Source organism: Lucilia sericata, unplaced genomic scaffold, assembly GCF_015586225.1.
Source record: "Lucilia sericata isolate MDLA Ls3-8-SP2 unplaced genomic scaffold, ASM1558622v1 Contig000698F_arrow, whole genome shotgun sequence".
Taxonomy (NCBI): domain Eukaryota; kingdom Metazoa; phylum Arthropoda; class Insecta; order Diptera; family Calliphoridae; genus Lucilia; species Lucilia sericata.
The window spans coordinates 132177-156500 of record NW_023994701.1 but is presented as its reverse complement, the minus strand read 5'-3'; the positions used below and the strand labels follow the sequence as shown (position 1 = coordinate 156500).

Sequence of the window (24324 nt, the reverse complement as noted above, 5' to 3'; positions counted from 1 at the left end):
CCAGAATCGGCCTAACATATTTTATGAGGATCGGTTCATAGTTGACCCTACCCCATTTGTAACACATCGAAATATTGGTTAGTGACCCACAAAAGTATATATATTCTGGGTCCTTATTAAATTCTAAGGCGATCTAGCCATGTCCGTCCGTCTGTCTGTCTGTTAAAAGCAAGATAGAGTCCGAACGGAAAGAGCTAGGGAGCTGAAAAATTCTCTATTGCTGCAGTTTGTTTGGTATTGAAAATGGATAATATCGGCCGATGTTTTCACCTAGTCCCCATATAAGGTTCTCTTCAGAAAATGACTATAACGCTCATTACTGGCTTAAAATACGACATTTTTCTATCGAAATTCATGTGGAATGAGTTGTTACTCATCTTACCCTCCATATAAAGCCCTCTTCAGAAAATTACTTTAAAGCTTATTTAATGTACGAGTATTCCTTTCAACCGAATTTTACGACAATTAATTCAGAATTGACCCTACCGCCCATATATATATAAGTTCATAGTTAAAAAATTGGACAAAAATGTTTTGTTAATTCAAAAGAGCTCGGTTCATAGTTGACCTAATCCCAATTCCAAATACTACCCTGATGTTTATAGGGGAGTATTCCTTTTACGGTATACGGTGGGTATAGAAGATTCGGCACAGCCGAATATAAAACTCTTGTTTTAAATTAGTGTCATTTTTCACCTATTCGTCCTAGGACTTTGGGTAGCTATTTTCTGAATATTTCCAAATATTTTTTTATATTTTCTTTCCACTTTAGTGGGGAGGCTATATTGGGTTTGTGCTATTTATAACGCACAATAATATTGGTCCTAGAATCGTTTTCTGAGCTATGTCCGTCCGTCCATGTACCCCCCGGGGCATGTTTCCATAATGAAATATCCATCATGGTGTATTGCAATCCCGGGGTAAAGAGATGCTACCAGTATCTCTAGTCTGCCGGGACTGTAAACTGGTGATGTCATATGTATCCTCGGCTTCGCCTTGGAATGATTTGGCATGGGGTCTAACTAGAGCACCATATAATATGGCACTACGGGTGGCAGGTTGCCCACAGGACCTAGTCCTGACCGGTTAATTGGTTGATGTTCCTTCGGAATCACGTAGTGGCTGTGTTTGAAACCCAAATCGCGGGGAGAGAATGTTGGTTTAAGGACTAATATATCCTATACCTAATTGGTTGGATAATTGTCTCTTCGAACAGGTATGCCTTTTTACGCTTCGGGGAAGTTCTTCGGTGCTGTTGCCATCTCAACAGGATATATTGATTCATGCTACGCGACTAATTTGTCGGGGCAATTATTGGAATTAATTGACTTTGGAAATTCCTATTTCCTTTGTTACATTGATCGGTTCATAAAAGATGGATCCTGATCCATTTTGTTGGGTATTTCGGACTACCAAATATGTCTCTAGGTGCTGTTGCCAAAACAACGGGGCCATCTCAGCAGTGTGGTTGCGCGGGCTTAAAGAGGTTAAGGAATGCGCTGGAATGGGTCATTAGATGATGGAGATTGCATTTTGAATAATACAATCTTTCATGACATCATAAGGGTGGTCACCTTCCGGCTTACCGGAAGATTGATTTCACCTGATGTTGGGACTTGTCACCCCCTTCTATTGACTTTAGACCAGTGATTGCTTTTTCCTTGTCGGGGTTTGCATTGGGATTGATCCCATGCTGCCTGTCATTCCGCAACGGGGCTACTATGGCAAGAGATTAGATGACATGGACCGGCTCAGCCATGTACAAAAATTGCTACCTGAGTTCTTCATTGAAGGTAAACATATAGGCTGTATTACTATATCAAGCGTATGAGATCTTAGTAGAAAGATGTATTTTCTCATAAAAACGTTTTAAAGTTTGTAAGAACCTTTAAACCTTTAAAATTTTTGAACAACTGAAGACAAATGTTTTACTTAATATCTCATGTATTAAAAAATATATTAATTAAAAATTAGATTACAATCGGATTATATATTAATAAAGTTATATCTATAGAAGTCATGTTTATTGAGTTGTATTATAATTATTTTTTTATATAGGTATATATTTACAACATTTTAAAATCTTACATTTTCTCAGGTTTTTATTTAAATTACCGAATGCTTGGCTCGTGATTTATAAAAAAAAAAACAAAGAATTCCAATGTTCATTCATATACTATACTTACTCAATTAACAAAATATTATACACTTTTTTCTTACAATTCAAAATTTTTACACAAATTTAGTAGCATGACAAATTGTCATTTTATGATTTAACTAGTAGTGCTTCTGTTAACGTCAGAACTGTAATCAGGTCTCGGTTTATTGCGATTATAAAAGAAAATTAAATAAAAATACAAAAGATTTATAAACTTTTTTTTTAATTGTTTAAAAAAGATATATAGAAATTTTTAACAGTAATATTTTTGGAGATAAGTGTACATTAAATGTAAAAAACTTTTGCAATTTGTGTACTTTTGAATCAGGTGTCTATTCATTCTATAACATTGCTATAACAGCTTTTTTCAATAAAAATCATGTAATTCGTTATTATATCACGCTGAACTTTCAATTAGTGCAATTTAATTCAAATTTAAATGTGCACAAAAATCTCATTTTATCTATTTAAGAAAGTACATTTTAAGCAAATATATAAAATTTTTAAATATTTATTTTTTACACAAAAGCAGAAAGCCACAATTCTAAATGAAAAGTAAAGTGCATAAATCAAAACCCCAGAACAAAAAAAAAATGACACGTTTTGATTAAGAAGCGAGAATATCAAATATATAAAATAAATGTCGGCAATGACATTGTCATTATTATCTAGATAGTTGTAAGGAAAAGTTTAAACATTTCAACTTAAGAGTTAAAGAAATAAAAATAACAAAGTTTTGTAATATAAGATTTAAAGTAAAATGCCAGCTACCGAAGTTTTAAACCATGTTGAAGAACAATTGACCAAGTGTTCGTCGGATGTGAAAAGTGAAGATTTTTGTATAGAAGATTCACCGGAATGGTTGACCAGAGAATATTTAGAAACATGTTTGAGATCATATTATCATAATCAACAATTACAATTGGTTAAAATTCATGCTAAAGCCGCTTTAGGTAAGGGAGAAAACTATGGCGGAGTTTTGACCCGGGTCAAGGCTGAGTTTAAGCCAAATTGTAAGTCCTCTAACAAAAAAGGCAGTTATATTATAAAAACCTCTTTTGAGGGTGATGAACTGGCCATCAAAGCCATGGAACCTTATGATATATTCAATCGGGAAATTAAGATATATGAAGAAATTTTACCCAAACTAAAATTGTTGCTCGAGGAAATCGGTGATGAAGAGCAAATTTTTGCCGAAACTTTGGCTGTGGATAAAGAGAAATCTGCCTTAATATTTGAAGATCTTAATGATAGAGATTTTATAATGCCTGATCGTGTGCAAGGTCTCGATATGGATACTGCTAAAATTGTTCTACGTAAATTAGCTAAAATGCATGCCAGTTCGGCCGTGCTTAATGAACGTGAAGGCAAATGCTTAGAAGGTTACGATTGTGGCATGTTTAATCGTCATACAGAAAATTATGCGCCCTGTTTTGTTGGTTGTTTGGAGGCTTGCACCAGACTTGTGGCTAAATGGCCCGATTATCAACACTTTAGTGAGAAACTGGCTAAACTTAAACCCCAATTTATGGAATTGGGTAAACAAGTTTTTGATCCTTTGCCCAGTCATTTGAATGTATTTTGTCATGGCGATTTGTGGACCAATAATGTTTTAGTGAAATATGATCCGAAGACGAAAAAACCTTTAGATGTTATAATCATTGATTTTCAATATGCCGCTTGGGGTTCTCCCGCCATTGATTTATTTTACTTTATGAATACTTCGCTAAGGGAGGAAATCCATTTGAATAATCAAGATGAATTGATACAGTTTTACTATCATCATTTGTACGATACTTTGATAAAGTTGAAATATCATGGAGATATACCTAGTTTACATAAGTTTCATTTGCAGTTGGAAGAGAAATCATTTTATGGTAAGTTTGTCATTTAAGCTAGAGAGCTAAGTTTTGAATCCAACGCCTTTATTTCGGTAATTTAATTATACCCTACACCACTTTAGTGGGGAGTGTATATTTGATTTGTGCTGATGTTTGTAACGCACAATAATATTGGTCCTATACCCACCTTAAAGTATACCAATCGGCTTAGAATCATTTTCTGAGTCGATTTAGTTATGTCTGTCGTCTGTCCGTCCGTCCATCTAAACCTTGTAATCAAACTACAGGTCGCAATTTTGAAGATAATTCAATGAAATTTGGTACATGATCTTCTATTGTCCCAGGGACGAAGCCTGTTGAAAATGGTTACGATCGGTCCATTATTTCACCTAGCCCCCATACAACTGAACCCCTGAATAGGAATAGGTAATCAAACTACAGGTCGCAATTTTGAAGATAATTCAATGAAATTTGGCCTATTGAAAATGGTTAACATCGGTCCATTATTTCAGCTAGCCCCCATACAACTAGACCGGGCTAATATGGCTTTTAAGTTCATAATTATGTTTAATATACTGGTATCTCGACAAAAAGCTGCAAAACCAAGTTCTATACTAGCATTGATGACCCTCATGAAGTTTTTAATTATAGGGTCTCATTTGACCATAGCCCTTATTCAAAGCCCCCTTCAAAATTCGACTTAAATGTCCACAATTTTATTCAACAATAAATGGCTTAAGTATATCTGAGGCAAGGTACAATTCAACTTAAATGCTTTATTATGAAAACTAAATCACATTTTTTTGTAACAGGTGTAGGGTATTATATGGTCGGCCTCGCCCGTCTATAATTTCTTACTTGTTTAATTTTGCGATCGTGTGCAGTACCCACTGGTCATGAAGTGAAACTCTGGTAATGACTTGTCTGTCTGCATTACTTAGAAGGAGTGGAGTAATGACTTACAAATAACTATATACATAAGTACTTGTTTACGAATGTTTTTTTACAAAAACGAACAACGGACAGTAGATGCAGTGACGTAACATCGTAGGCTATTTTGCTACTTGTACCTACTCAAGAACTGACTTTTCAATGACTATTACATATCGTCTGCATTACTTAGAAGGAGTGGAGTAATGACTTACAAATAACTATATACATAAGTACTTACTTGTTAAAAAAAATACTTGCCTTGGTATTTTGTTTACGAATGTTTTCTTACAAAAACGAACAACTGATAGTAGATGCAGTGGACGTATCATCGTAGTCTATCTTGCCTCCTCAAAAACAAAATCTTATTTAAAGACGATTGTAGTATGTACTTACGTAACTCCCTACTTTTAAGCGAGCATGATAAATACTTTCCTCTAACGTCATCACAGTGTTAACATAATTACTTAAATGTTATTCTGAAGGTAAATTTTAGCATTTTAACCCCTTACTTTTTATTGTAAGTTTTTGCTGGGTCCATACAATATTCTGAATCCCTACAAATGTTCGTCGCTATATTCGACTATATCTTAATATATTGCTTAAGCACGTACCTTATTCGTGGTGTCAATATTATGTACTTTTAAACAAAATCTCTTCACATCGTAATCCACCTTTAAACTAATATAAAATTTTATCTTTACAGCCTTTCACAGCACCTGTGTGGTACAGCCCATCCAGCGCAACGTTGTCAATGATGATGCCGATTTTAATGCTCTCATGCAAAGCGATGAACGGGCCATACGTTTCAAAAATACTTGCTATACAAATCCCTATATACAAAATATTATTAAGAAATTATTACCAGTTTATGAGCGTAGAGGCCTTTTAGATCCTGATCAGTAAAGATAAAGTATCTATGTGAGCTATATATGTATATAAACGGTTATATTTATAAAATAATATAAATAATTGTATATTTGTTGGTTAAGGTAGTCCGTCAGTCTATTGTAAATTTGAAATTTTATCTTTAATTTGTTTAACACTTTAGTTAATAATAAACACTGGTGTATGAGTTAAATTTATTTAAGATAAAAATGTTATAAACTAATAAAGTTGTACAAATAATATAATAATTTTGAAATGTGATAATGAATATTTGCAATGTTTGTTTTAAATTTGTGAAAATTTTCGCCAAATAAGGTAAGATTTATCTACAACTTTTCGTAAACCGAGTATAACATATTTTTTGAAATGGGTGATTAATTACATGTAGTTCCTAAGAATTTTCAATCCGTGTTCGTTAGGTTATATCCGGAATAATATCACTCCAAGATATTTGAATCTAATTTTGGCGAAATCCTGACAACTGTCCTCTCTAAATGTTCTACATTCGTCTTAATCCGCTCGTCCAATTTTATATATGGCTGTACCCTGTATGTTCAGTCAGAATATATACCATTTATATGTTTATATGTATATAATCCAATATGTCTGGTATAAATTGATTAAATTTATAAAGCCAATATGTTATCGTAGGACTAAGGCCGTATTTAATGCCTATGGTTCTCCTACATAGCACCCAGCACCAATGGGTCTTGTTGGTCCTATCCTCTATGTTGTGTCTCCATTTTAATTTCCGATCAAGGATTGTACCAAAGTATCATTCACCGATATCTTCTTGCCCAAGAAACAGGTTTCAATATACTTATAAACTTTTGCCTATCTTGTGAAAGGACAGATTTCCGTCTTCGCCGGGTTAACATTGAGGCCTCTCGGTTGAGCCCAGCTCAAGGTCGCATTCAGAGTTTCTAATGCGACCTTGTTCTAATCGATATTTATTATAAGTACAGTTCCCTCTAGTTCTTCTCTACTGTGAAAGATATCCTAAATATTTTCCATCAGGTTCTTCAGGATACCAGCACATTGGTGAGATGTCAACATCATCAACATTACGCCCATGTTTAATTCACTCTCTCTTTAAAACGATTGCGTGGCTTACTATCTTATTGTTGACCAGATATTCTACCTTACTCTGCGGTATATTCTCTTCAACCGTCTAGCTTCTTCTTCCTCGTTTTTCGGGGCTTCTTTTGAGAGTTAGGGGACCTTCGTAGTTGGTTTCACTGTTTGTCTGCTGAATATCTGCCTTGGCGTTGTCACCCTTACCCGCAGGATTCTGACTTGAGATTCCTTTGAGTGAGGTATGGCTTGGCATCGACTGAACATTAGAAGACGGGGAGCTCTTTTTCTTCTTAGGTTTATTCTCAGTCAACTCCTCGGGAGACCTGATCATGTTTGTCTCAGATATTGAGAAAGATTCCAATAATAGGCAGTTTAACTATACTATCATACACTTCTTTCACCATTTGCTTTATTTCATTCTTTTTGCGATTTGCTATGATGGTGTTGTTATTTCGATCTGAGGATTCAGAATCGGAACCCACTTTGAGAGCACTCTCCGGGCACCTAGTTTTGGTCGTAGAAACTTATTACTTATTGCTTATTAATAGATCAGATCATAATAAGATGATAGTGCTTTTTGGAATTTGTTTCGTCTTATAAGCTGTTTTTGATTACATCTCAAGAAAACGACTTTTTAAGAATGTAAAAGTCGTGGACCGGTATTAGGAACTTTAGTACCATTAAATCTTGGCGTCATGAAATAACTCCCCAAAACAAAAATAAAATAACTCCCTAAAAATTTGTTCAGAAAGCAAAAACAACGAAATTTGGGGATTTAATTCGTTTTTTGGGGCATTATTTCACATTTAAAATGGGGAGTTATTTCATTATGAAATAATTCCTCAAAATTCAAAAATGAAATAAATCCCTAAAAATATTTTTGGGGAGTTATTTCATTATATTACATTTGTCACACGAAATAAATAATATATGTCTGATAGCCGGCCTTCGGCCGGGCGCAAGGGTTTTATCCTCTGGGGTACATTGGACACCGGCTTCGCTACGAATACACTCGCCTTGTATCAAAAGTGTTCGGCCTTAGGCCGGCTATTTAGGAAATCTTTATTAAGCGAAGCCGGTGTTGGTCATATTATAGAGCGGTAAATCCTTGCGTCCGGCCGTAGGCCGTCTATTTAGGAAATATTTATTAAGCGAAGCCGTTGTTGGACATACCATAGAGTAGAAAGTCTTTGCGCCCGGCCGAAGGCCGGCTATTAAAGGAATCTTTATTAAGCGATTAAACTGAAATGTATTAAACTTTGAAGCCCCACTCGAAAGTATGAGCGACCTACGTTTTTTTAGAAATTTTGTTATTTTTAAATGGGAACTTATTTCATTTTAAAATTAGGGATTTGTTTCATATGAAATAAATCCCCAAAAATGGGCTGTTATTTCATTTTAATTTAGAAAGTTATTTCATTTCGTTGGAGGCTTTTTCATTTTTAAATTGGGGAATTATTTCATAATGAAATAAGTCCCCAAATTTAGGGAGTTATTTCATTTTTGTTTTGGGAAGTTATTTCGTGGGGAGTTATTTCATGACGCCTAAATCTTATCTGAAGAAAATATTGGTAGAGAGAATCAGAACTCTAGCTCTTCCCATTGAAGACCTGCTCTCAACAGATTGAAATATCAACTAGAATAGATCGTTTTAGAATCGAATAAGGTTCGGTACACATTATATAAATATGTATGTAGTCTTGGGTGAAAAAAATAAAAATATTTTGCTTCTTAAAAGTGATAACTATGAATTAGAAATATAAATAAAACGATTTCTTTTAAACATTTATAAAAAATACTTTTTATACACATTAAATCAACAACAAATTTTATAACAATTTCCTAAAATCTATTTTACATTGGTCATTTTTATTATCTTTAAACATCTAAGAATCCACTCAATTCGAATTCTTTCACAGTACGTTGAAGAAATGCTCTATATTTGGGGTTCTCAACATTTTTACGACGCAATTCATCGCCTTCTTCAGTGCGTGAGGTAAGATTTTCTAGATTTTCGAAACCCTCTTTTTCCATAAATATAATGGGAGTTAAGCAAGTAGCAGCAATAACACCTAAAGTGGAATAAAATTCATTGTATTAATATAATTTTTCTTAATTATAATCTGTAATTGTAATTACCTTGCAAACTATTGTTAATTATATCAATGGTAATCTCCTTAAGTGAGGGAATGTTACCATCATAATTTAATTTATCTAAAGTTTCTTTTAAAATGCGATGATATTCACGAACAATATATTTCAAATGGACCTTGCGTACATTTTCATTTAGGGAACCATACAAGAAGTAATTCAAATCCATAGCAGGGGAGCCATAATAGGACAATTGGAAATCTAACTGTTTAAAGTAAAAAAGTTATTATTAATATGTATTCAGTTTAAATTTTCTAGTTTATTCATTACTTACCAACACTACATTATCTGGTTCTTTGGTTTCATTGTTAATATGGAACATTAAATTATCAACCCACAAATCGGCAATATTAAATACACGAAAACCATTCTCATGGGATTCATACATATCAACTGCACTTTGTAATACATTTTCGGCCAATTTGAACATTTTCTCAGTAATCTCTTCATAACCCTTCCAATGTGAAATCTCCTCAGCTACACAACGTATATTAACCGGGAAAAATCCCAAGAAATCTTTACGATCTGGATTACGTGAAATTGGTGCTTCTTCAAAGAATTCCATAATTTTTGAATTTTCAGCTGCTATAACAGCCGAACATGCATGTAACTTAGCTAGCTTTTCAATGGTGGGTAAAACATAGTCCAGATTAAGTAAACGTCCTTTTTCGAAATTTTCGTAACCATTTAGGTTCATGTCTTCAAGTATTAGGAAGGGTTCTGGTGTTTCGGTGGTATAGTAGCAAGCTGGAGCAATTTTAGTTGTATCACCTATGGAGGCCAGAAGCTCTTCGACACGGGGTATTACTTCTTTGTAAGCCATAATTTCACGTTTAAATAATTTACTTTTGTGAGCTACTACACCTGTGTAGCCTTTGGGGTGGTCCTGTTAGTGAAGTGAAATATAGAATTAGAAAATTTAAAATTAAATTTCATTTAACAGTGAATTGTACACTATTAAATTCACAGTAATTCACTATACAACAGAATAAATTTAAATAATTCCCGGTATGTAGGAGAATCATAGGCTCCAAATCGGGTTTTAGTCCAACTCTGACACACTAGCATTATAAAAACGTAAATAGATCAATTTAGATTTGTAAATGGGGCCATGGGCACTACATCTAACAAAGATTTAGAAACATTTACGCATATTGGGGAAATGTGAGAAATTAGTGTCAGGTAGGAGATCACAACAAACCCCGGCAGGAATCTGTTGTCACACTAAAGGCTTTAAAAAAAGAGTCTAGGAATCTACATTCTAAAGCGGGAAACCGAAATATACTAACGTCTTCTTTGACATCACAGCAACTACACAGCTTCCAAGCGGATGTCCGTGCTTTGACTGTAAAGAGCCAAAACCGAATAAAATTGGACCAAGGCTTTAATAAGTGATTTATTGCCCTTTTTTCGAAACTCCTTTATTGTGAATAGTTTATCGGATATCTTTGAATTTAAAAACTTGAAATATACACATATACATATGTATATAGGTATACATATGTAGATTTAAAACATATGTATCATGGACCGAGGTTTTCGAAATTAAAAAAAAGTAATTATTATTTAAATATAAATATTTTTTTCGAATTTTGATAAAAATAAATAAAAGCGGCGTTATATTAGGGGCAAGGGGGCTCGTTTGATCGATAAGGTCAATTATAGGACTGATCCTAATAAAATTAGGTAAATAAATTTCGGTTCATATTTATGTCGAATTTCATCACAGTACTCGAATTTTTAATGAAATTTTTTTGAAGAAGACCTTATATGGAGGATAGAGTCATTTATGGACCGATACTTATAAAATTTGGTAGAGAGATTTAAGTTCATATAGAACTTACGATAAACATACATACTTGTGTTTTAAATCATTAATGAGTGTTAAAGTCATTTCCTGTAGGGGACCTTATATGGGGAGTAGGGTCAATTATAGACCGATTCTCATCAAATTCGGTAATGAGATTTCTGTAAATAAAACTTGTTTATGTAGTTGTACTAGTATTTTTAAGTCCATAATACTTAGAGGTTAAACTCATTTTCTGAATGGGTCTTTTTGGGCCAATTATGGACCGATCTTTATAAAATATTTTAGACAGATTTCAGTACATATTTTTTTATGTCGAATTTCATACGCTGTACTCGTATTTTTAAGTCAGTAATAAATGTTAAGGTCATTTTCTGAATGGGCCTTATATGTTAGGTAGGATCCCCTTAAAATTTGGTGCACAATTTTGGTTATCATAATCATGGTATTCGTAAGTCAGTATTGAACGTTAAAGTCATTTTCTGAAAGGAACTTTCTATGGGGGGGTAGGATCAATTGTGGATCGCAATATTTTACAAAATTTCGTAACAATTGCTATCTAATTAACACATTTATGAATGTTTAAACCGGGGGCTATACAAACCCATGGAACGGCAAATGTTTGTACAAAATTACAGCTCTCTAGCTTCTCTTGTTTAGGTGCTATCGTTCCTGAAATATACAGACAGACGGACGGACGGACGGACATTGCTATATCATTTTGGAATTTAATCAGCTCCCAGACTACTCTTAAGGGTCTATGACTAATATTTCGATGTGTTACAACCGGAATGGACCAATATAGCTATTGATTTTTTATGGTTGAAAATTAGCATCACTTGATGTGATGAATTGTAAATTATGCTGTAATCGATTTTTGATTATGATTGTTTTTTGTTAAAAATTTTAAGAGATTTTTATACAATTCTTTAAATTTCCGTTTGAAATACGTCTATTTTGAATGCTTTCAATAACTGCTTAAATATTTTTAAATTATGTAGTAAATTTACATATTTATATTTATATTTTCAATAAAACTATTTATTAACACTTATTAAAAAGCATTTAATACTTATGTGTTAATAAAAGCAACGACCGATATGAGTGAGTGGATTTAATCTTAATAAGAAAACAAAGTCATATCAATATTTGGCTTTGAGATAAGAAAATTAAATATTATCAAATTCTAATAAAAACATAGTTTCTAAATGAAACTAATATTATTTCAAAAAAGACAATGCATTTCGTTACAAATTCAATTTTAAGAAAATTTAAAATAACATATAAAACACCCAAAAAAGCTTTTAGAATCAACAGGCATATTTTTATACAAAGCTCTTTTTGAAACAATCACAACAAGTGTATACTTTCGTTAAGCATGTGATTTTCCTCCAACAACAACAAAAAATATCGATTAATAACAAATGCAGTTTGAGAAATTAAAAAAAAATATAATAATCAAACACTAACATACCTTTATAATAACAGAAAATTTACCGGTAACATCATTACGTTTCAAATTGAAAATAGCACGATGCATTTCACTGGCAAAACCACTGCCCACCATTTCACCGCCACCATTAATACTTTTCACAACAATTTCATGCACTTCGAGAGTGTCATCTTTAAAGTATTCCTTTAAAACATCCTGTAGAAAATCGGCTGTAATCCATTCAGGAGGAGTGTAATTTTTAGCACCAGTACCCATATTTATATCACTTTCAAACTTTGTAGTTTAAACGAGTCACCTGATTACAATTAACTTCGAAAATTCTTTAGATGTCTATACAAAAACGTCCGTACAACTTAAAAATTTGATAAATAATAAATACAGCAGAATTCATTTAAAGGGGAGGCATTTTTGGGTGGATTTATTTAAATGTAAAGTTTATTTGAAAAGTTTTTTTTTCTCACTGCTCTCTTAGACTTTGGTTCTCGCTAAACTCACGTGCTTTCGAATGAAATGAAAAGAAAAACTGAATCAACAGAGAGAGCTTTTTTTAGCTTAAACAACTGTTGAGGTGATAACAGGCAGAGTTGCCAACAGATTGACATTTGATTTTAAAATAAGATTCTATAGAATAATTCCTATAAAGAAAATGTTCGATATTGAAAAATTTTGATATTGAAATTTTTTCTTCTACAGAAATTTTTCGATATTGAAATTTTCTCTTCTATAGAAAATTTTCGATTTTTTTTTTTTCTGTCGAAATTTTCAATAGAAATTTTTTCATAGAAAATTTTCGATATTGTGCTTTCTTTATGGAAAATTTTCGATATTGAAAGTTGCACATAGTATATAGTCTAGTCTATAGTCTAGTCTATAGTCTAGTCTATAGTCTAGTCTATAGTCTAGTCTATAGTCTAGTCTATAGTCTAGTCTATAGTCTAGTCTATAGTCTAGTCTATAGTCTAGTCTATAGTCTAGTCTATAGTCTAGTCTATAGTCTAGTCTATAGTCTAGTCTATAGTCTAGTCTATAGTCTAGTCTATAGTCTAGTCTATAGTCTAGTCTATAGTCTAGTCTATAGTCTAGTCTATAGTCTAGTCTATAGTCTAGTCTATAGTCTAGTCTATAGTCTAGTCTATAGTCTAGTCTATAGTCTAGTCTATAGTCTAGTCTATAGTCTAGTCTATAGTCTAGTCTATAGTCTAGTCTATAGTCTAGTCTATAGTCTAGTCTATAGTCTAGTCTATAGTCTAGTCTATAGTCTAGTCTATCTATAGTCTCAGGTCCTATAGTCTAAGTCTATAGTCTAGTCTATAGTCTAGTCTATAGTCTATCTAGATCTATCTAGTCTAGTCTATTAGTCTATCTATAGTCTATCTATGTCTAGTCTATAGTCTAGTCTATAGTCTAGGTCTATAGTCTAGTCTATAGTCTAGTCTATAGTCTAGTCTATAGTCTAGTCTATAGTCTAGTCTATAGTCTAGTCTATAGTCTAGCCTATAGTCTAGTCTATAGTCTAGTCTTTAGTCTAGTCTATAGTCTAGTCTATAGTCTAGTCTATAGTCTAGTCTATAGTCTAGTCTATAGTCTAGGCTTTAGTCTAGTCTATAGTCCTAGTCTATAGTCTAGTCTATAGTCTAGTCTATAGTCTAGTCTTATAGTCTAGTCTATAGGCTAGTCTATAGTCTAGTCTATAGTCTAGTCTATAGTCTAGTCTATAGTCTAGTCTAGTCTAGTCTATAGTCTAGTCTATAGTCTAGTCTATAGTCTAGTCTATAGTGTATGGAAATTTTCTCTATAGAAAATTCTCGATATTGAAATTTTCTCTATAGAAAACTCTCGATATTGATTATTCTCTATAGAAAATTTTCGATATTGAATTATTGTCTATAGAAAATTTTCGATATTGAAATACTCTCCATAGAAAATTTTCGATATTGTGAAAGTTTCTTTATAGAAAGTTTTCGGGATAAAACTTTTCTCTATAAAAATTTTTCGATATTGTAATCTTCTCTATAGAAATTTTTCGATATTGAAATTTTCTCATAGAAAAACTTTCGATATTAAAATTTTCAAATAGAAAACTTTTGATATTGAAGTTTTCTCATAGAAAATTTTAAGTTATTTTATTGAAAATTTTCGATATTGAAGTGTTCTTTATTTCTTTATAATTTAAAAAATAAAAGACATTTTGCAAATTACGAATTTTTAATCGTTATTTTTTCAGTTTATTTTTGAGATTTTTTATATTCTAAAGTACCGTTTATCCTAATCAAACTCCAATATACCCCTTCTATAAAGAAATGGTAATATATCCAAAATTGCTCTTACATACAAAGGATTTGTAAAAGCTTTCATACGAAACTTATCACCATCTTCACCGGGCTGCATAAGTTTCAGTAAACTGGCTTCTTTATCCGAAGGCAATAGAATCATCACAAGATGGGTGAAGGAAGTAAAATAACCCCAAAATCCATGTCTGAGCATACTTATATGAAGATCACTTAACAGAGGCATAGGTTTTTCATAATGTAAAAATTTCAGACTTTTTAACAGATGCGTATGATAAATTCTAATGAATAAATCAAAATTACGTATACGCAAATTACTCTCCACCGAGCAAATAATAAGTTCCCACAAATCCATGGCCGGACTAGCCCATTTACACATTTGAAAATCAACAAAACGTATTTGATTAATCTCACTAGTGGGTGCAGCCTTTGTTGTATAATTAAGCATTATATTGCTCGACCAAAAGTCACCATGATTTAAGACTTTGAATTCATTGGTTTCCGTGCTAAAACACTGCAAGGAGGCATTGACATACTGCTCGGCATTGGGCTGAAACATATTACATAAACAAATGATTATTAAAATTGTTTACTTTTCTAAAGATGTATATAACTTACTATTCTCTTGGCATACTTTTCATAATCCTCCAAACCCCAACTGGCCATAGCGGCTTTGTAGCTCTGTACTCTCGCCTGATAGGATTTTGATTTTTGATAGTTGGCTGGTAAGTATGTGTTAGTAAATTCTTTTGGATATGAACCCATACGCTCTTGCAGCACTACAGAGGCAGCATGAAATTCAGCCAACTTTTCTAACACCCTCTTCATATGTGTCATACCGAAACCTTTTAAACGATTTATATTTCGAAATTTTTTCGTTAATAAATCTTCTAGAACTAATGTTATTCTCCCGGATTTATCTTCAATCCAATGACATTTTGGTGCAAATTTTACTTTACTGCCAAATTCTTCATACAATGATTCCAACTGTGGCAGTACAGTTTCGTACATTTGTTTCTCTTTGGGAAAGAGATTAAGGGTGTTTATAAATGTGCCACCTTTGTCATTGTCCAACATAGTTTTCATAATATACGATTTTTGTTGTGTAAAGCCATCTGAAAGAAATACAATTTTTTTAATGTTAAAACTTCATTTTGAAGAAAATATTAATTTTACTATATTAAGGGGACGATTTTCTGGCGAACGTGTCTTTGGTGAAACACAATTTATGCAGTTTGCTGGTCATTTGATAGCCATTACCTGGCCTCAAACAGACTGTGAAAAGAGAGATTATGTAAAATATATTGCATCTTACTGGTTAGTGCATGTTCAGGCATGGAATATTCAGTACTTTAGTGCTTATTTTAGTCTAGTCTATAGTTTAGTTTATAGTTTAGTCTATAGTTTAGGCTATAGTTTAGTCTATAATTTAGTCTATAGTTTAGTCTATAGTTTAGTCTATAGTTTAGTCTATAGTTTAGTCTATAGTTTAGTCAATAGTGTAGTTTGTAGTTTAGTCTATAGTTTAGTCTATAGTTTAGTCTATAGTTTAGTGTATAGTTTAATCAATAGTTTAATCAATAGGTTAGTCTATAGTTTAGTCTATAGTTTAGTCTATAGTTTAGTCTATAGTCTAGTCTATAGTCTAGTCTATAGTCTAGTTTATAGTCTAGTCTATAGTTTAGTCTATAGTTTAGTCTATAGTCTAGTCTATAGTTTAGTCTATAGTCTAGTCTGGTCTATAGTCTATTCTATAGTCTAGTCTATAGTCAATTCTATAGTCTAGTCTATAGTCTATTCTATAGTCTATAGTCTAGTCTATATTCTAGTCTATAGTCTAGTCTATAGTCTAGTCTATAGTCTAGTCTATAGTCTAGTCTATAGTCTAGTCTATAGTCTAGTCTATAGTCTAGTCTATAGTCTAGTCTATAGTCTAGTCTATAGTCTAGTCTATAGTCTAGTCTATAGTCTAGTCTATAGTCTAGTCTATAGTCTAGTCTATAGTCTAGTCTATAGTCTAGTCTATAGTCTAGTCTATAGTCTAGTCTTTAGTCTAGTCTATAGTCTAGTCTATAGTCTAGTCTATAGTCTAGCCTAGTCTATAGTCTAGTTTATAGTCTAGTCTATAGTCTAGTTATAGAGTAGTCTATAGACTGGTCTATAGTCTAGTCTATAGTCTAGTTTATAGTCTAGTCTATAGACTAGTCTATAGTCTAGTCTATAGTCTAGTCTATAATCTAGTCTATAGTCTAGTCTATAGTCTAGTCTAGTCTATAGTCTAGTCTATAGTCTAGTCTATAGTCTAGTCTATAGTCTAGTCTATAGACTAGTCTATAGTCTAGTCTATAGTCTAGTTTATATTCTAGTCTATAGTATAGGCTATAGACTAGTCTACAGTCTAGTCTATAGTCTGGTCTATAGTCTAGTCTATAGTCTAGTCTATAGTCTAGTCTATAGTCTAGTCTATAGTCTAGCTAGTCTATAGTCTAGTCTATAGTCTAGTCTATAGTCTAGTCTATAGTCTAGTCTATAGTCTAGTCTATAGTCTAGTCTATAGTCTAGTCTATAGTCTAGTCTATAGTCTAGTCTATAGTCTAGTCTATAGTCTAGTCTATAGTCTAGTCTATAGTCTAGTCTATAGTCTAGTCTATAGTCTAGTCTATAGTCTAGTCTATAGTCTAGTCTATAGTCTAGTCTATAGTCTAGTCTATAGTCTAGTCTAGTCTAGTCTATAGTCTAGTCTATAGTCTAGTCTATAGTCTAGTCTATAGTCTAGTCTAGTCTATAGTCTAGTCTATAGTCTAGTCTATAGTCTAGTCTATAGTCTAGTCTATAGTCTAGTCTATAGTCTAGTCTATAGTCTAGTCTATAGTCTAGTCTATAGTCTAGTCTATAGTCTAGTCTATAGTCTAGTCTATAGTCTAGTCTATAGTCTAGTCTATAGTCTAGTCTATAGTCTAGTCTATAGTCTAGTCTATAGTCTAGTCTATAGTCTAGTCTATAGTCTAGTCTATAGTCTAGTCTATAGTCTAGTCTATAGTCTAGTCTATAGTCTAGTCTATAGTCTAGTCTATAGTCTAGTCTATAGTCTAGTCTATAGTCTAGTCTATAGTCTAGTCTATAGTCTAGTCTATAGTCTAGTCTATAGTCTAGTCTATAGTCTAGTCTATAGTCTAGTCTATAGTCTAGTCTATAGTCTAGTCTATAGTCTAGTCTATAGTCTAGTCTATAGTCTAGTCTATAGTCTAGTCTATAGTCTAGTCTATAGTCTAGTCTATAGTCTAGTCTATAGTCTAGTCTATAGTCTAGTCTATAGTCTAGTCTATAGTCTAGTCTATAGTCTAGTCTATAGTCTAGTCTATAGTCTAGTCTATAGTCTAGTCTATAGTCTAGTCTATAGTCTAGTCTATAGTCTAGTCTATAGTCTAGTCTATAGTCTAGTCTATAGTCTAGTCTAGTCTATAGTCTAGTCTATAGTCTAGTCTAGTCTATAGTCTAGTCTATAGTCTATAGTCTAGTCTATAGTCTAGTCTATAGTCTAGTCTATAGTATAGTCTAGTCTATAGTCTAGTCTATAGTCTAGTCTATAGTCTAGTCTATAGTCTAGTCTAGTCTAGTCTAGTCTAGTCGATAATCAAGTGTATTGTTTAAAACAGAAGTAAGATCGAAGGTTTAACCGAACACTTTATTTTAATTGGGAATATGTATATAAATTGTATTTTATGTGGTAACTCTGGTTATACCTCCAAAGTTTTGATCAAACTCAAACAATTGTAATATTTTTGCATTTTTTGGCCAATCGACTTGTTTATAACTAAATCAGGTCGTTTTCAATTCGTGTTAGACAGGGTATCAAACTAGTAACTCAGGATTTTAAATTAGAATGCTTAATTAAAGAATTAAGAATGCAATTGCTTTGAATGAAAAAAGTATTTAGAATAAACCAAATATAAATTAAATACTTTTTTGTCGAAACGCATTTAGCTGTGTTGAGTATTACGTAACAAAACATTCCTTCTATCTGACGTCTAAACTTGCATTGAAAGTACTTGAATTGATAAATATGTTATAAATCATTATTAATAACTGAAATATTTGTAAAATAAATAGTTAAATAGCATTTTTAAATGTCCGGTACTGAAGGATTAAAAGTTTTTGTATTCAAACACATACATATTTATTTAACAAAATATATAGTCGGACATGGCCGACCACATGATACCATACAAGAGTTGTGAGAAAATTTTAAAACCTATTTAGGGTAACACCACATACCTAGTGGAAAGGGTAGTATGTGTTTGTGCCGATGTTTGTAACACAAATACTAATACTTCTATAGTATAGAAATGATTTAAACGAATATCATCTTATACAACTTAATTGTGTATTTTTTTTTTTAATTTAATCCAATTATTTTGATACTTTTGATACTTTTCAATACTTATTATAATTTATTAAGATGTACTGCTAAAATGACAAATTATTAAAATAATATTAATTTCGAAATCTATAATATTTATAGTTTAAAATACATAATAAATATAAAATAACCATCTTTAACAGTCAACAATTAAATTTCCTATTTCGCATTATTATTGCAAACAAAAACACATAAATTATAAATTATCTACGAGAACCCCCAAAATTATTAAATATAGGAACAATAATGTGGACTATATTAAATAATTTATTATCAGTACTTTACCATGGCTTAGTCAGCCAGAATTCCAAAATAAAATAATTTGTTTATGAATTACACTAAGCAACAGAATTCAAAAATCTAGATGAGATTTAGATAAGAGAACATTTCCCGCTGGCTTTTCTTTATAAAGGAGGTCACTGATAAGACATGGCTTTCATTTGAATTTTTAGGCGTAAACTATAACTCCTTCTAACTGCTATCTGAAACACATGTGCTTTTCTTTTTAGAACTAAGTCAGTCCAACACATAGAGGAGGAGCTCTAAAGGGTTTGCCTTATCCGTTTACTTTGGGATTTTATGAGAAATTTGCTAAATACAATATTTTGATATGAAGTCATCAAATTAAATATGTAAGAAAGTGTAGTCGGGACATAATAATATTTTTGGGAAAAATAGGTAAACTAGCAAAGTGGGCGTGGCATCTCCCATATTAATCAAATATTAAAATTAGTATTCTGGCATAAAGCTAGAGTGACTAAATTTTGTACTAATAACATAAGTATTAATATGAATTTTTAAGGGAAAAATGGAGAGTCTAGAATCAGTGGGCGTGGCATCTGTCATATTAATCAACTACTAAATGCATGGTCAACTTTGACAAATGGACGATGTATCAATAGTTAAGTTCCGAAACCCTATTTGCGAGGAACAGTTTTATTGGGACTAGGTGAAATAATGGAAAAATAATGTGTTTGTCATTCCGTTTGTAACACATCGAAATATTGGTCATAGACCCACATAAGTATATATAATTCGAAGACGATCTAGCCATGTCCGTCTGTCTGTATGTTGAAAGCACGATAGAGTTCGAACAAGAAGAGCTATGGAGATGAAATTTTATATAAATATTATGTATCGATGCAGTTTTGCTATTGAAAATGGGCCATATCGGTCCATCATAGCTCCCATAACTGGTTGAAAAACATTAGTATGTCAATGAAATTCCAGATTAACATGTTTTATATGAACCAATATCTGCCTACCAAATTTTATGAGGATCGGTCCATAATTGACCTTACCCCCCATATAAGGTCCTTCTCAGAAAACGACTATAACGCTTATAACTTGCTTCAAAATTATAGCAAAGTAACGAAATTTGACATAAACAAGTTGTAGAGGAACTAAACTCTCCCTTCCATTGGAGATCGGCCTATAATTGACCCTACCCCCGATATAAGGTTCCTCTCAGAAAATTACTTTAAAACTCATAACTTGCTTCAAAATTCCAGTAACTTAGTGAAAGTAAACATAAACAACTTTTAGAGGAACTTAAATTTCTCTGCTAAATTTTATGGAGATCGGTCCATAATTGACCCTACCTCCATATAAGGTTCTTCTCTGAAAAAGGCTTTAAAGATCATAATTTAGACAAAATTTCAGTATATCAACGAAATTTACATAAAAATGTTTTGTAGAAACAAAAATCTCTCTACCAAATATTAAGAGAATAGGTCCATAATTGATTCTAATCAATTATATAAGGCCCCATCATAAAATGGCTTTAACGCTCATAACAATAACATAAACAACTTTTTCAAAATGAGAGTATAGCAACAAAATTCGACATAAACAAGTTTTAGAGGAACATCGTTCTACCTATCCCCTATAATGGTCCTTCTCATAGAACGACATTACCGGCCACAACTGGCTTAAAAATACTAGTATAGTGATAAAATTCGTTATGAACTAGTTTTATAGGATCTAAAATCTTTCTGTCAAATATTATGAGTATCGGGCCATATTGGATCAAAGCCTTGATATTTAACATAAAAAGTTTTATTGAAACCATTATTTATTTTCGGGCCTGTTGTGCGCTCCTTTATTTAGTTAGTTATGCTTAATTTCATCGCGATACTAATGGTTATAAGTAAATTTTTGGACGTTTAAGTTATTTTTTGTAACGACGGCCGATCATTATAAAAAATGACATTGTCATTTATGCCTATATATAAAACTTAGTTGTGCCAAATTTTGGTGAGATAGTAGTTATGAGTTAAAAACCCTAAATCGGAAGGTAAGGTTGTATGGGGGCTAGGTGAAATAATGGACTGATTTCAACCATTTTCAATAGGCATTGTCCTTGTGGCAAAAAACTCGTATGGTCTAAATTTTATCAAAAGATCTTGAAAATTGTGGCCTGTAGCTTGCGCACAAGGTTTACATGGACAGCCAGCCGGACAGACGGACGGACATGTCTTAATCAACTCAGAAAGTGATTCTGAGTTGATCGGTACACTTTAAGGTGGGTGTAGGACCAATATTTTTATGCGTTACAAACATCAGCACAAACGTATAATACCCTCCCCACTATAGTGGTGTAGGGTATAAAAACAAGACTTAAAGTTTAGCAAATATATATTTCATAATTTTTGCTACATTTAAGAACGTAAAGAATGAAAAAAATAATTTCTTCGAAACAATAACAACAATTATAAAATTCAACACTGATAAAAAACGCTAATGATAGAAAGATAACGATAATAGTGGAATTAATAAAACAAAAGTCCACGAAAGCCCCAATAGACAAAAGAAAAATTCTAAATAAATTAGATAAAAAAAAACTTTCCATTAACATACCATCCATTTCAATATCCATTTTAATTCGTAACATAATTGAGGTATAATTTTCACCCGGTGGTGTGGCCGGTATAATGCTGAATTTTAAAATCTTTTTAAAGTTCTCAACATCATTTTTGAGAATATTTTCGAAATATTTTTCATTAATCCACTTGGGTATGTCCAAATGAAGATTTGGATTAAATTTTGAACTGTTATCGGGCATGATCTTTATTTGTTTACACTTTACACTGTTTAATTAAGTACAATTGCGTTAGAACAAATATTTTGACGGTGGGGTCTCTTAGTAAGTTTTGTTCTAATAATAGAAATGTCTATTTATATTTTCAAATCAACATGGACAATTTAGCGTTGACAATGGGTTGATTATGCAGTTGTTTTTGTTTTTTTGTTTTTATTTCAATCTATTGTAATTTTATTTATTGTGTGAACAATTTGTGCGACTTTTTATTGTTTTTGTTTATATGTATCTTTATTTTTAATTTGAACAAAATGTATAAAATTATTTTATGCGCGTTTGTTGTTTTTGAAACGTCGTTTTATAACCATCAACTCTTTTGAATTGTTTTCAAAAATGCAATCATGCTCTCAGTAGAGTCAACTTTTTCGAAGCAGTTACATATAATATTTGTTTGTATTTCTTCTATTCTACTCGCTGAGTATTAGGAAATAAATACCCTACACCACTGTAGTGGGAAGGGGATTATGTGTTTGTGGTAAAGTATGGAACACACGCAAGTATAGAACTTACGCGACAGAATCTCTTTTTTTTTTATCGGTAAAATACTTGCTGAGTATGTTTTAGGGAATAAATACCCTACACCATTGTTTTGGAAAGGGGATTATGTGTTTGTGGTAATGTTTGCAACACACGCAAGTATAGATCATATCTGCCTCCCAGTGGATACAGAAACTATTTCTCAATCGGTAAAACGTTGTTTCCTTGTCCATCCATTTAGCCCATTTTGAAAATTTCCGCCAAGACTAGAGCATACAGCAAATGGTTAAAATTTGTTCACAATATCACCGATAACAAGTAAGAGTGTTATATTCGGCTATGCCGAATCTTTTATACCCACCATCAAATCAGTGCCATATAAATAAACTTATATTTTGAATATTTTATTATTATATGCCGATATTAATGAGAACATCAGGGAAATATTTGAAAGAGGTCCATTAATGGGGGTTTAACTATTACAGTGCTTTTTCGAATTAAATATATTAATTTATATAGAGAGTAGGGTTATTTACACATATATGGATTAATTCTCATAAAAGTCGGTAGGATGATTTCAGTTCCTTATTTATTTCAAAATTCATAGATCCATGTATTTGTATTTTTAAGCCAGTAATGAGAATTAAAGTAATTTTCTTAAAGGGACTTTATACGGGGTTAGGGTTAATTATTAATTAAATATGGTAAAGAGATTTTAACATAAAATTAGTTTATGTCGAATTGCATTGCGGTATTCGTATTTTTCGTTGTAGTAATTTTCTGAGGGGGAATTTATATGGGGAGGGGTTATAATGGACTGATCCTCATAAAAATTGTTAGAGAGATTTTGTACTCGCATTTTTAAGCCAGTAATGAGCGTTAAAGTAATTTTATGGAGGGGGCCTTATATGGGGGATAGGGTTAATTATGGACCGATCCACATAAAATTTGCTGGAAAGGTTTTGGCTCGTATAAGACATACTAATGTCAAATTTCATCGCTAAACTCGTACTTTTACGCTAATAATGAGCGTTAAAATAAAATTTTGTGGAGAGATATTGGCTTGCATGAAACCTAAGTATGTCGAATTTCATCGCTATATTCGTATGTTTAAGTCAGTAATCAGCATTATAGTCATTTTCAAAAGGGGACCTTATATGGGGGGTAGGACCAATTGTGGACCTGTGTCCGCCATAATTCAGGGTTTTAATTCGGAAGTTAGAAAACTGACTTGTGCGAAATTTTGTTGCATTTGCTTCATAAACAACGAAGTTGTGAATATTTGAAGCTCTTTATACAATATTCCGGGGGCTACCTACATTTGTATGGGGGCTATGTGAAATCGTTGACCGATTTTGTCCATTTTCAATACCAAACATTTCTGATGAATAAAAAATATTTTGGGAAAATTTCATCTCAATATCTCTTTTTTTGTGGACGCTATCGTGCCAACAACAGACAGACGGACTGACATAGCTAGATCGTCTTAGAATCTTACGAGGTCCCAGAATATATATACTTTATGGGGTCTGTGAAAAATATTTCCATGTGTTACACACGGAATGACAAAATCAATATACCCCCCATCTTTTTTGATGGTGGGTATAAAACGGATCTTTTAAATAGGAATTTTAAGTTTATAGTACGTAGGGTAAAATATCGGTCGATCATGTCGGGCTAAAATTTCTTGCTATAATTTTTATATTTTAGTGTAGCGTATTTACTTTTTGTCTC

General features: G+C 32.3%; 3 protein-coding genes across 3 annotated transcripts; 1 reads left to right on the top strand and 2 right to left on the bottom strand.

Moving 5' to 3' along the window:
- Positions 1 to 2694: 2694 nt before the first annotated feature.
- LOC119607481 lies at positions 2695 to 6078 on the top strand. Its single transcript, XM_037961423.1, has 2 exons — positions 2695 to 4035; positions 5636 to 6078. Exons 1-2 carry the CDS (start codon positions 2919 to 2921, stop codon positions 5833 to 5835), a joined length of 1317 nt encoding a protein of 438 aa, XP_037817351.1. The 5' UTR covers positions 2695 to 2918; the 3' UTR covers positions 5836 to 6078.
- A 2599-nt stretch (positions 6079 to 8677) lies between these two features.
- LOC119607502 lies at positions 8678 to 12722 on the bottom strand. The gene is made up of 4 exons (XM_037961446.1): positions 12327 to 12722; positions 9320 to 9931; positions 9034 to 9250; positions 8678 to 8966 (listed from the first exon to the last, which is right to left on the bottom strand). The coding sequence occupies exons 1-4, from the start codon at positions 12558 to 12560 to the stop codon at positions 8773 to 8775; spliced, it is 1257 nt and encodes a 418-aa protein (XP_037817374.1). The 5' UTR covers positions 12561 to 12722; the 3' UTR covers positions 8678 to 8772.
- Positions 12723 to 14500: 1778 nt separating this feature from the next.
- On the bottom strand, positions 14501 to 22388 carry LOC119607510. Its single transcript, XM_037961454.1, has 3 exons — positions 21873 to 22388; positions 15212 to 15708; positions 14501 to 15143 (listed from the first exon to the last, which is right to left on the bottom strand). Exons 1-3 carry the CDS (start codon positions 22075 to 22077, stop codon positions 14571 to 14573), a joined length of 1275 nt encoding a protein of 424 aa, XP_037817382.1. The 5' UTR covers positions 22078 to 22388; the 3' UTR covers positions 14501 to 14570.
- Positions 22389 to 24324: the final 1936 nt, after the last annotated feature.